Genomic DNA, 12,532 nt, shown 5'->3' on the forward strand with positions numbered 1-12,532 from the left:
TCTGGGTGCTACCGTATACAAGGCTATTGAGCTGTCACCAAACTAACCTCCTCAGTGGAAGTGGGGTAAATAAATGCTGTGAAGTTGTAGCAACTATTGGTAGAAGAGAATCCATTTGCTATTGCACAGACCTCGCAATTCAGTGTCACATTCAGACGTTACTAAGGCAGCGCGTGGGAATGACATACAAACTTTTGTTATTTCCCTTGGGCACTGAGTGAAGAAATAAACAGCCGGAAATGACGAGTATGAGTCAGACTGAAAAGAAGACATGCCTACAGAAATGGGAATACTGAATACAGCTTCAGCAATTGACATCACAAGTACTGTCCGCGAGCTATGAGCAGTCCGCTGGGAGTGCTCTGCGCATGTGCGGCTAAGCTATTCTCTTTCACAAAAGTACTGCATTTGCGGAGACTACCGGGGTATAAAAATACAATGTGTTTGTAATGGAATAGATAGAGTGCGCATGCGCAGTTAGATCACCCCATCTCCTTCACCTAATCATACTTCCCAGCGGACGTCTTTCGACACGAGGCCACCACAGACTGAATGTGTCTCTCAAGTGGCGGTTGTCTCCGATGACGGAAACACAGATAGCCTACGAAACGTTGGAAATTAATTCCATATTGTCACGGCTGATCATCAATTCAGTTAGCTTTCAAAAGGAAATAACAAGTTCAGTCACTCATTAAAACAAGCAATGCTGATGAATTTCTCTCTTATTTCCGTCGTATACCATTCTCTTATTCCGGTGCGTTTATCCCATTTCAATTTGTTCTCAGTATTTTTAATTATGTTACTGCTACACTTTTTGTTTTCATGTTACTTCTTTCTTTCCTCCTTTCCTCTCTGTCTCCTTTATTTTATTCTATTCTTCTTGTCACTCTTTACTTAGTGTTTTCCTTTCTTTATACGTTTGTCGTTACATGTTATTTCTTTGTTATTTTCCCTGAAAATTCCTGTTTTCTCACTCTCTTTATTCCTTTCTTACCTCCCTATTGGTCTTTCTTCCTTTGTTCATTTTTATTAATTCTGTTTTTCTTTTATTTGACCGCGTGTCTCCCGAATGCTGATACCAACGCCACAGACGATCTGACGCAGGCACATACGTGTGCGCCCAGAAGTTAGACTATTCAACCTGCCAGTCTTCCGGAAATTGGCAAAGACTCGCAAAGTCGAGAGACGGCACCTGATGTTTGCCTACTACGTCACACGAGCCTCATTTTGCTTCGTCCCACGTGATTTTCCTGTTCGCTCATAAAGGAGTAAAATTTACATAAGACCTTAAGCTCTGCAAAGATTTTCTTTGAAATCAAGAGGAACAGTGAAGTAATCGGATTGTGTTGTCAGAATCAAATTTCCGTCTATGGTGTGTGCGCAACCGAAGTCTGATTTACGCACGACAAGAAATGCCTTTAGGGTATGCAAAGCTCTGAGTGACGTATGGAGGCCATGTACTGGATAATGTCCTGCGATGTGAAATATATTTGGTACCCACTGTACAACAATTGTGGCAGAACCATGCACTAAAGCAAGTCGTTGACATGCTGCTTTGAGCTTACATTTCGATTACCGGAAATTATATTGCGGTATTTAGAAGGAAAACATCTAACACGTCTTCATGATAAAGAAATTCCCCGCAATTTATGGAATACCATGTTTTATTATTGTTTTGACAAAAGATTTATATTCTAATTAAAGCCTGTGAAGTGTATCTAAAACGTTGTGGCCACTCTGCTGCTTGAGGAGGTCCTTACAATTTAAGTAGTATAAATTATCCTTTATCTAGCGGATTTTTTAATCTAATTTCCCACAAAGCAGCACCTTACTGCTTCGATGGTTCAGTCGCCGTCGTGGGTAAGAGGAAAAATAATTTGCCATTGTTAGAAAATGCTACTGTTTTATGGTCTTTTTGTTATTTCCCATTACAAGATTCTGGGTTAGTAAAATGTCATTAATGACACGAAACTAAATTACACTAAATTAAATAGAACATATCACATTTTAATAACTATGTGACAATTCATCTAATTTCGCCTTTGGCAGTCGCTTTTTATTAAAACTGAAAAAAATTATTTTTAGTTAATTCGGAAGGAAAAATGCAGGTAATGCAGAGATGAATATACGGTTGGTAAGTATTAAAAAGAAACTGGTCGCACGTGGCCGGGCAGGGGTGATGCTCAGACACCAGTACTTTACTTCTTTTACAGGATGCATAGGTTCTAACACACCTTATGATTAAATATGGAACATAAATTTTGAGTCAACATTGTGCAAGATAAACTCGAAGATGTCCGCTTGTCAATTACGTTCCTCAACGATTATCTACTGAACTGGTTTTATAATGGCGAACTATTTTAAATACTCCAGTGTACTGAGTGTAAACTTCTTGTTCTCCACTAATTGTAAAACACAAGCAATATGAAACAATGCATTATGGTACACCTTCTACAATATAGGATGCGTAGTAACCTTATTATTACCGTATTGACTTCATCTATCCACAGGATCTACTACACTAATTTCTCCATCGCTAGTTTACTCATTGTCACTTGAATTATTATCAGAGACTGAAAGAAATGTAAACTCTTTCGACATTTAATCGATTATCGGTCCCAGTTTCGGAAATTCTTCTTCAATTTTCTTCACGTGCATGCATCGGAATTCCCATTCCTCTTTGTTTGCATGGTTGAAATATTCTTCGGAAATTCTTATAACGTAATTAATGTTAAAACTAACGTTGCTAGCTATAATAAAGCTCTTCACTAACGCCAATGTAAGTTCGATAAGGTTTTACCTAAAATTTCTTGTTCTTCAATTATTAACTGGTCGTGACTATGAATCTATCTCCACGCTATTTATCTGACAGAACTTTTGTCAACGCTTGTTTTGTACATAGTTTTCAATTTTTTAATATGGTATAATCAGGAAGGGATGTTATTGAATGAATTGAGTAAGAAAGAGGCCTATTGAAGAAGCCCACGCTTTAATTTGTTGGGCGAGTATTTTCAAAACGATGATGAAGGCAGCAAGTACCTCTGAAACGTTGATAAAATTATACCAGACTACACAGCGCAATAGCCCAAAAGACAGATTTCTTCAGACTCACCGCTGTGAAAACCCAAAATCATAATTACCCAGTTTTGTTTTCTTTGCGAATTGCTATTGGATAATTATGTATAAAACCATTTTTTTTATTTCCATACAGTTGTGGAAAGAAAATAGTCTGGAACGAGAAATGCCAGGACACAGTGGTTGAATGCATCTTTCAGTGATGCGGTGAATGCAATATGAGTCTAGATTTATTTTGAATTCACAGTCCCCTGAATACTTCAACATTACTCGTGAATACCTTAGACAAAATAACTGAAATCCGTAAGAAACAACACGCAATCAGAAAACGTTTACATTATTTCTAGCAAGTGGCATCTATTAATAAGTTATTATGTTAGGAAAGTCATAAAAATGTGATATAACCAAAATTTCAATTTGTTACCAATTCATTGACTAACTTAACAATTAAGTAAATTGTGTCTGAGGAGAGGATTTCTTCTTCACAGGCTAATAATTTCGTTATCAAACAATTTTCGTCTTTTATGGAATTATCAATCCAATTATCGTGACAACATGAGATCGATATATGCCCTCTCCTGACCCACACGAATACAGCTTAAACCCTTTTGACCTAATTTTGAGATATATTTTAATATGACCTTTTTATCTACCTCAAGGTCTCCCAAGTTACTGCTTCCACTCAGATTGTCAGATTAAAATTTTAGCGTTCCCTCATTCATACGATATGCCCCGTATAATCGTATCATATTTTAATTTATCATCATAATAATCATCAGGGCGATGATGACGGAGGCAGTAAGGACCTCTGAAAAGTTTGTAAACTTCTACCAGACTACAACCACCCAGAGAAAATCCATCTTAAAATGTTTATTTATCCAACTTTACTACACACTTGTATATTTTAATTAGCCTAAATAATATCAAGGGTACTCCGAATTCAATAAGAATGCTGCACGGTAACAAATCAAAAGCTTTATTCAACTGTATATTAACAGTTGTTGTAGACTCGCTCTACCATTGTTCCTGCACGAATTTCTCCAATTTGTGGCAAATGCAGAATATCTGATCAGTAGTTTAGCTGTCTAAATAAATACTAATTATCTTAAATAAAATTGTCTCTGTGTGAAACTAACTTAGACAGAAGGTCGGATAAAATTTGGTATGGATCTGATAACAGCGATAAAATAAATAATTACTCGGTTCTCTTTATAAATTATATATAATAGATATTTTCTACTGCAGTAGCAGATCTTTAATATTACAAATATAACTAATACGTTACCAGATTTCAGAACCTAATGTATTATCGACTATTTCGATCAATTCTACAGGAATCTGTTCAGTGCCCAGTGATTTATGTTTCCAACTTTTCAATAGCTGTCTTAACCTCAAAATAACTAGGCTCACGTACTAGTAGTACAGTTGTACACAACTGATTTTGCCTAACACCTTTAAAACCAAACACATTTAATCAACTGGCAGAACAAATTATTTTACAAATTGTATGAATATGTAAGAAGATCTCCATTTTAATATTTTACCAAGTTACTCGTAATACAACTGTCTGTTAATACACTGCACTTTGTACCATAGTTTGTGTTTTGTTAAGAGTTTTCTTGAATAATTGATATATTAGAGGAGCAGGTAAATTTAGCCTGGTGGCAAGGTGTTTTGAGGTCTTAGCATTCGAGTAATTATCAATGAAATTTGTTTGCATGGGTTCGGAGGGAATTATACGGGGGTAACACGGAAGAAAGTTGGCAGTATTTCTTCGGGTTCTTTTGTCGACGGATACAAGCCAAATCACATTCTACAGTAACTATGCAGCACAACCTGGGGCTCTTCAGCATCTACCCTACGGATCTCTGCATTAGACCTGGTTTTCCCGAAAGCGGAATACTGTGCTCCGGTATGGCTTAATAGCCCACATGTCCAGCTCAACATTACAATGAGGACTATAACAGAACAAGTCCCACCCACTGGCTAACTGTACTGGGCAGAATTCTACCACCAGCAATACGTAGACAATAAGCCTTGTTACGTGAATTTAAGAAACTGCAAGCAAATCCTAACCTTCCAGTTCATGACGACATCCTTCATCTTAATCTCGAAAGACTAAGATCCAGGCGACTCCCACTAGTTACTGTAGAACACCTTCAAGCTGGCAATTTTAAAATTTCCTGGGCAACAAACTGGGCCGAACTAACTCCCCCTGATGTAAACAGCCATATAAACCCTCAGAAATTACCAACGGGACAAGACCTTCCTCGACAAACATGGAAAACCCTCAACAGGATTCGCACCGGCCATGGTGTATGCGCAGACGTTCTTAACAAATGGGGAAAAATTCAAACAGCCAACCGTGATTCTGGTGCGAGTCATCTGACCACCAAACACATTGTGCAGGAATGCCACCTGAGGGCATATCCAGGGGAACAATCGGATATCCTCCTAGCCTCTCCACCAGCACTTGAATGGATTGCCAATCTTGACCCAAAATTATAGCACTGCATTCTAGTATATTATATTTGTAATGTCCATCGTATTCTTGTATTTCATGTGTTGTAATACAGCCATAATCGACGTACTGAAGACAAAAACAGCTCGCTGATTGTTGGAAATTATTGCTCCTTTCAATGTTAACACTTTTGATTTACAAATTACCATGGCGGGTTAAATGTGGTCTTGCGATTTCGTTACGTCACTAGTTTCTAGGAATATTTCAAATCATAGGAATATTATCTTTGATGATTGGAATAAAAGTTATGGTCGAGTCACTGTTGCCTTGATTAATGATACTTGGTGAATTGTGTTATTTAAAATCGGGGTAGGATCTGTAGTTCAGAAATACTGTGACACACCAGAAACAAAAGACATGTAAAAATAAATGTAAAATATGTTTCGTTTTCTTCTTTTGTTGGAAAAAAAAGCAGCCTGCTCTGATGTTTATTGTTGTTTAAGTAAAAACGAGATGCTGATTTCGTTAGCGAAGTTCATATTCCTCACAGCCTAGGTAATATGAGTATAATGTCAGGGTAGTAATTTTTGTTTTTATAAAGAAGGCAAATTTAAGTCAGTATTTATCACATTGGTACTGGAAGTAGCTAAAGGTCTCAAGTGAGTGATCGAATTTTCTGCATTTTTTTATCTAAACTGTAAATATGATTCATGAAAACGAGAACACATATCTGAAGAATTAATAAGAAAGAGATTCTGTCACAAAATAACGTTTGACCATGCCGTTTGATGTAAACAGCAGTTAATTCAACATCTCCCGAACATAATTCAACTACGCAGCCACGCAACTGTTGCATACCCTCACCTGTGGCTGTCTGCATGTATTGTTACATCTTCGTGCCCTAGAGGTAACCTTTGTCCTTTTACAGAAGCTTGCCCAGGCCTGGCATCGATTAGCCGCATTCCCTTGTTGACACTCCAACATCCCCTCCCCCCTCTTGGTACTCTCTCACCCATACGTTTCAATATCACAAGAATATAATTTCAAAGGTAAATAGTGATTATGGGTTAAAACCAAGCAACGAATTGCGAAAGAAAATACGAATTCTGTAATTGAAAATTGTAGGATTTGAGATTTTAGTGCCGCGTAGTCTGGTAGAAGTTTAGTGATGTTTCAGAGGTCCTTGCCTCCTCCATCATCAGGACGATGATGGAGGCAGCAAGGACCTCTGAAACGTCGGCAAACGTCTACCAGACTGCATGACGCTGCAACCCAGAAGACATCTATCTAATAATTGGAAATTACTTGCTATCTAACACTCAGATTTCTACGTCATTATTCTTGTCTTGACTTGGTTTCGTTCATATCCGGCACGAATTATGGTGAACGCTTCTTTCTAACTACATACACACAAGCTAACTAGCAACCTGGCGAGTGGTCAACTCTAGCCTTAGTAACCTATCGATAATACACGACGGTAAGAATATGCATAGAAGTTACATTTACATACATGCGATAGAAACAGGTAAATTTAACCTCAGTGTGTCTCATAGGAACAAACGTAGGTTATAAAATGGATTCATCTGGCTCAGGAGAGGGTCTATTAGCGGACTTCTTTAAGCACAACATTTGGTACTTTTACTTGAACGAATAAAGCAGAAATTCTGAAGCATGCTCTAAAGTGGAAAAAAAGAGGCTGGATGCGCCAGAAAAGACAAAAGTCCAAAAGCAAATATAAACACAAAATAATGGCACGAATTCAAAATCAGTAAAAAAATTCAATTTTTTTCGGAAATAACAATGACAAATAAGTGCAATTTTAAAGAAATTATCGTAGAAATAAATTCCTGTGTTGATGATTGTTATTCCTTAAAAAGTGTTACCACTGCAACTGCTTTCCAAAGCAATTTAAAGCTGACTGAATACTTGAATACAGAGTTCATAAATTTATTACTTGTTTAGTATAGCTGTGAAATGATGTCTTTTACTTCTACGCTAGGACATTAATTAATAAAATATCAGAATAAGATACTTTGAAGAATGCTTGGATGCAAGAGGGATGAAGCTAAGAAATGAATTTAGAATATTACGTCATAAGCAGTTTATAATTTTATTATGATAGTCCCATAAATCGTATATATTATTCAGATCAATGGTTCGGACTTCCTTATAATAAACTCTCCCAATTCTGATAGTAATGCTAGAGAAGTAGTCTGATAATATGCCCATATTTCGTTACCTATTTTCTCGTCAATTCTACTAATCTGATTTTAACCAAGTTAAGTATCTAACTTATTATGATTTTCACCTGTAAGTTTTGATAAAACATTTTTATAAAACTAATCAAGGGTAATTAATAGCTGAACACATCTCAACATCGCCGTTCATGGGGGCTACTTTCTTGAAATCCCTGCTAACGGTAAAAATGTAATGCCCGAAATTCAGACCACATGGGGAAAATGTGGTTGGGGAAAGAGAAGACAGCCAAAACATGACAAATGATATATGCATTAATTTCTTGAAGTCACATACATACAGTTGTATGTAAAAGGCTTACTGAGTTATTTCAAAGACAATATCCACAAAGTAGACTTAGGCCGTGTAATACAAGAAGATATTGTTCGCACATGTTTTGTTTTTAAATAAGTATTTTTTAATCAAGGTTAAAAAAGCTAAAACATATCAGACAGGATTATAAGTGTGCGCTCAAAAAGGACTACACTGAACAAATTTAAGTCTATGTATCGTATTTTAACTTGGAAGCAATTTATGAAATCATTATACTTTCTTAATTAGTATTAATATACAGCTTGAGAATAAAGCGATTTCGTTCAAAAGTGATAACTAACGAACTAAGTACCAATAACAGCCTGCTAATAGGCCAGATTATGAGCCAGTTGAATTCAGACAACAATAGCACAATATTTTTTTAGATACATTTTAATACAGTGGATTCCGGTTAATTGGGACGCATCGGGACTAGAACACTTTGGCCCAATTAAGCGGCTGCCCCAATTATGAGGAGTTCCATTTAAAGATTTAAAAATGTTTTCTTCTTTAAGATTTGTCACAAATAAACGGCTGCCCCGATTAACTGATGGCCAAATTAACCGGAATATTCTGTATTACTGTAATAATAATCCTAGTTGACGTGGAGTACAAATTACTACAATTTTATGCATCGTTCTGTAACCTGTTCTCTGTTGGGTTCAAATATTCTGTCCAGAAACCAGTTCTCAAACCCACTCAATCTGTGTTCTTCGGTTATGGGTAGAGACAGCGGATATTTCAGTTACTTTGAATGAAGGATGTATTTGGGCTGAATTGTATTAAGTGCCTGTAACTTGGAACGTTAGAATAGTTTTCTTGAAGGGGTAAGATTTATCGTTTTGTGTACTTATCAAGAGGTACTCTCTTTGTAAGGAAAGCTTTTTGTGATGGGGCACTCTGGTGCCTTGAGCTCAATCTGTTTTAGCATTAAGTTCGATCATTTGCGATTCTTGAGTGGCCGCTACTGAGTAGTGTCGTAGAAGTTGAGACTGGAATGTGTGGGAGGACACCCTGGCTGAATCGACCGTGTACTCTCACCCGGGAACTCTGTCTCTTGTGATAAGATATGTTAACATCAGAGAAGCAGTACCAAAATTTTGGGGGAAAAACCCTCTGTTAAGTGTACCACCAATTGCCCTCCAATTTCATGGACTTATGGCATCGTCAAACGTTTCAAATTTTGAAGAATAAATTTGTAAGAAGTGTTGTGGAATCTGAGAACAGCATGAACTTCACTTTCTCTTACAAACGATTTGGAAGACCGAGACGAATTACCGCCAGTATCTTTCTAGATTTACTTTGTATCTGACGTCATGTACCAACATTAATAAATACATAAATGTGGATATGTTATTACCAACCAGAAGCTGAAAGCTCATTTAAATATTACTTTTCAACAACTTGCCTGCCCATAAAACTAAATGACATTTTATATTGCACCATCTGGGCGTGGACACACGATATGGCAAGAACGAAGGGATATTTCAGGAAGAAACGAGACAAATTAGGTCATTTATAGGAAATGGATAAAAGAAGACGAATATTTCTGTTATAGACAGGGGATTTATTTTGCGACGGGCAAGATGATCGATTCATCTTTCGATCGATTTTTATGGTTTCTGTGGGTTTATTGCTCTGTTCCGTATTCTAAAGAACACAAGATTTATGTTACACAGTAGTAAGAAAATTAGTCTGGAAATAAACATAAAGTAATATTTATGTCTTATCACCAGATTGCAGTTGATCATAACGTAAAGAAAGCGAACACATACTTCAAGAATCAGGTGAAGTTTAGACACTTGGAAACGACAATAACAAATCGTTATTAGTTATGGAGAAATTAAGAGTTGATAAATTTGAGAAATAGGCAAATAAGCTATCATTCAGGTTCAGATAGTCTGCCTAATGTTCTTCTAACATACACCACGATTTGAGACTTCGTTTATCACAGGCGGATAATGTATTGTCAAGTTTAGTGAGTATCAGCTTCTGAAAATGAACTTAATATAAATTGTTTTATTTAGATTTTTGTTGTTTCTCAGCACGTACCTAGCCCTGGTTGTGTTCGAAAGGTAAAACCAAGCGACAAGAAAATTCAAAGGGTAAAGCTCAACTGAATAATCTTTAAATTTTAGTTCCTAAATAAAAACGCAAAACAAAATTACCGAACGCCCTTACAAGGTTGAAATAAGAGGGAAATTAAGGATTTAAATAAAAACGAACTTCATTAAATTTGTCACAGACATTTCACATTAATTATATTTGACGACTATTTCGATTTTCAGTTGTTATACATCATCAAATGAGAAACACTGCGTTAATTAATTTTGTGTCAGTGAAGTACCCTCAGGGCCATGATAATATATGTCGCTGCCTACTTTCTAATAGGGGTAGCTGTCAAATACTAAACAGACTATTTAACATCACGTAGAAACATGATCCAAGTATGGTTAATATTATAATTATTTACTGAAATTTAAGTAAATATAAGTCAAAGTACGGGTTTAGAGTCCATGTTAACAAGTTTAACTAAAAATCTATTTGTTCACAAATGCCATTAAATATTAATTTTATAAAAGATTAACAGAATGATAATGTCACATGCAAACAGTCAAATGGAAGTTAATAAATAAATTGTTACTACGAAACGTATATGAAAATTCAAAAGCCATGTATATCGAAATGCTATGTTTACCTGTCAAACACATAAGTTCACCTGTAATGTTCTACACTGTATCCTGACGCCAATTGTAACAAATTAACAAAAAATATAAGCAGATCTATTCTGAAGGGTTCTGACTGTGGTGTAATCCAATCTGGATTGCTGAGTTTATGGATTTTGTCCTTCTGATGTTATAAAATTACACAACGTCGAAGGCTTGATTTGTCCTCGTCTTCAGGTATGTTATAAGGAACGGGTATCTACTTTATGGGGTCTGTTAGAATGATCTCTTCTAAGTCACTGTGGTCGCTTTTTCGAAACGTTGTGTAATTTTGTTACATCAGACGATGGACAATTCCAAAAACTCAACAATCCTTATTACATGCAGCTGAAGCTGTCGCCCCTGCAACTAACGCTAATACTTTGTATGCTAACAAGAAGAAAGAATGTTGACTGCAGGCACTACAATTTAACTAAAAAAGTTAAAGCAGATATCTCATTAGACCTACCTAGTGATGTTGGCGTTGCTATGAAGTTGAAATCAGGTCTAGTAGATGTGTCTAGTGCCACCATACTGTTACCTCACTCAGTTGCTTCTTCTGCTTTATTTTATAAAGTTCACAAACGAAAAGATGCGGTAGTGCAGAATGGAAAGTATTAAAATGGCTCTCGCTGATATATTTAACCAAAACATTTAAAAAATGGCACTTCACAATTTACTCTCTTTGTATTTCGTGTATGTATTCTCTGCTCTCATATGAGACTAATTCCATTTATCGAGTATATAAATCCTTACATTGTTATTATAATTAACCAGTTTTATTTTAAAATTAATAGCATCTATATAATTTCATAATTTAAACACTGAAGAATTTCTGATACAACTTCACTGAAGATCTTATCACCTTATCATTCTGCTGACCACACTTCACTACAGACTTGCCCTATTTATTGTCCCAGAAAATCTATTTACCTTCTATAAGCGTCATTAATCCAGATTCACGTGCAGTGCACTATTGACGCCACCTGGCAGAGTGAAAGTATGGTCTTTAGCAGACCGTCTTGTGCTAGCCTGTTCGGACAGGAACGAGGAAGGATATGGAATGGGAATCTTTACGTATAAGGGGCAACAGCTGTTTCAGTGTTTGTCAACAGAGGAATGCCCCTTCCTTCACTGTATGCGTTCAGTGTGAAACATAGCCAATTATACCGGGAAATATTTATGAATTTACCCAACGTAACTTCTTGTTTGATTGTAAAATGACATAAAAGCATGTTTACGCTGACCCCGCGGAATATTGCGTGGGTTTTGCCCTTTCGAAAACTGTGATTGTGGGTTCGAATTCAACACCAACGACAAATGTTTGTCCTCGTTTTTTGCTGTCCTGTGAAAAGCCGTCTTCCCATTCTACGAGTGCTATCTAATGTCTCAAAGGAATCGAAAATCTGTAAGAAAAATTATCCGAGAAAAGTCAAGGCTTAAAATAAGTTATAAAGCGTAAAATGCAAATATCTTTAACACTCGAAATTAGTATGGCTCATTTACATTTGAAATATATTTATTCAACCCTTTAAATCCCAGTGGTAAATTTGAGTTCCAAAATATTTAAATTACTAATTACTGATTCTGCATTTTGTCCACAGAGGATATTTATGGATTAAGTATGAGTGTTATAAAAATGTTTGTTTTGTTAAAAGACCTTAACCAGTTGATCTTTGTAATGGAAACTTGTGTTTCTTTACGTGTGTTTTGAGACACGGACTACATTTTTAAATATTATTTA

The 12,532-nt window shown here is 36.2% G+C and overlaps 1 protein-coding gene across 5 annotated transcripts in view; it reads right to left on the reverse strand.

Annotated features, from left to right (window-relative positions):
• LOC110838571 (E3 ubiquitin-protein ligase sina-like) overlaps positions 1 to 11,831 on the reverse strand; it is a 127,948-nt gene extending 116,117 nt beyond the window's left edge. For 3 of the 5 annotated variants that reach the window (XM_087340136.1, XM_022081879.1, XM_087340134.1), the window contains exon 1: positions 11,258 to 11,831. In XM_087340136.1, coding sequence (XP_087196262.1) covers positions 11,258 to 11,321 — 64 coding nt within the window. In that variant the 5' untranslated portion in view covers positions 11,322 to 11,831. The remainder of the gene's footprint in view (positions 1 to 11,257) is intronic. The other 2 variants (XM_022081888.1, XM_087340135.1) reach the window with 1 other exon arrangement.
• Positions 11,832 to 12,532: the final 701 nt, after the last annotated feature.

Source organism: Zootermopsis nevadensis, unplaced genomic scaffold (assembly GCF_977971745.1).
Source record: "Zootermopsis nevadensis isolate Lab colony 2312 unplaced genomic scaffold, Znev_1.0 Znev_ptg000061l, whole genome shotgun sequence".
NCBI lineage: Eukaryota > Metazoa > Arthropoda > Insecta > Blattodea > Termopsidae > Zootermopsis > Zootermopsis nevadensis.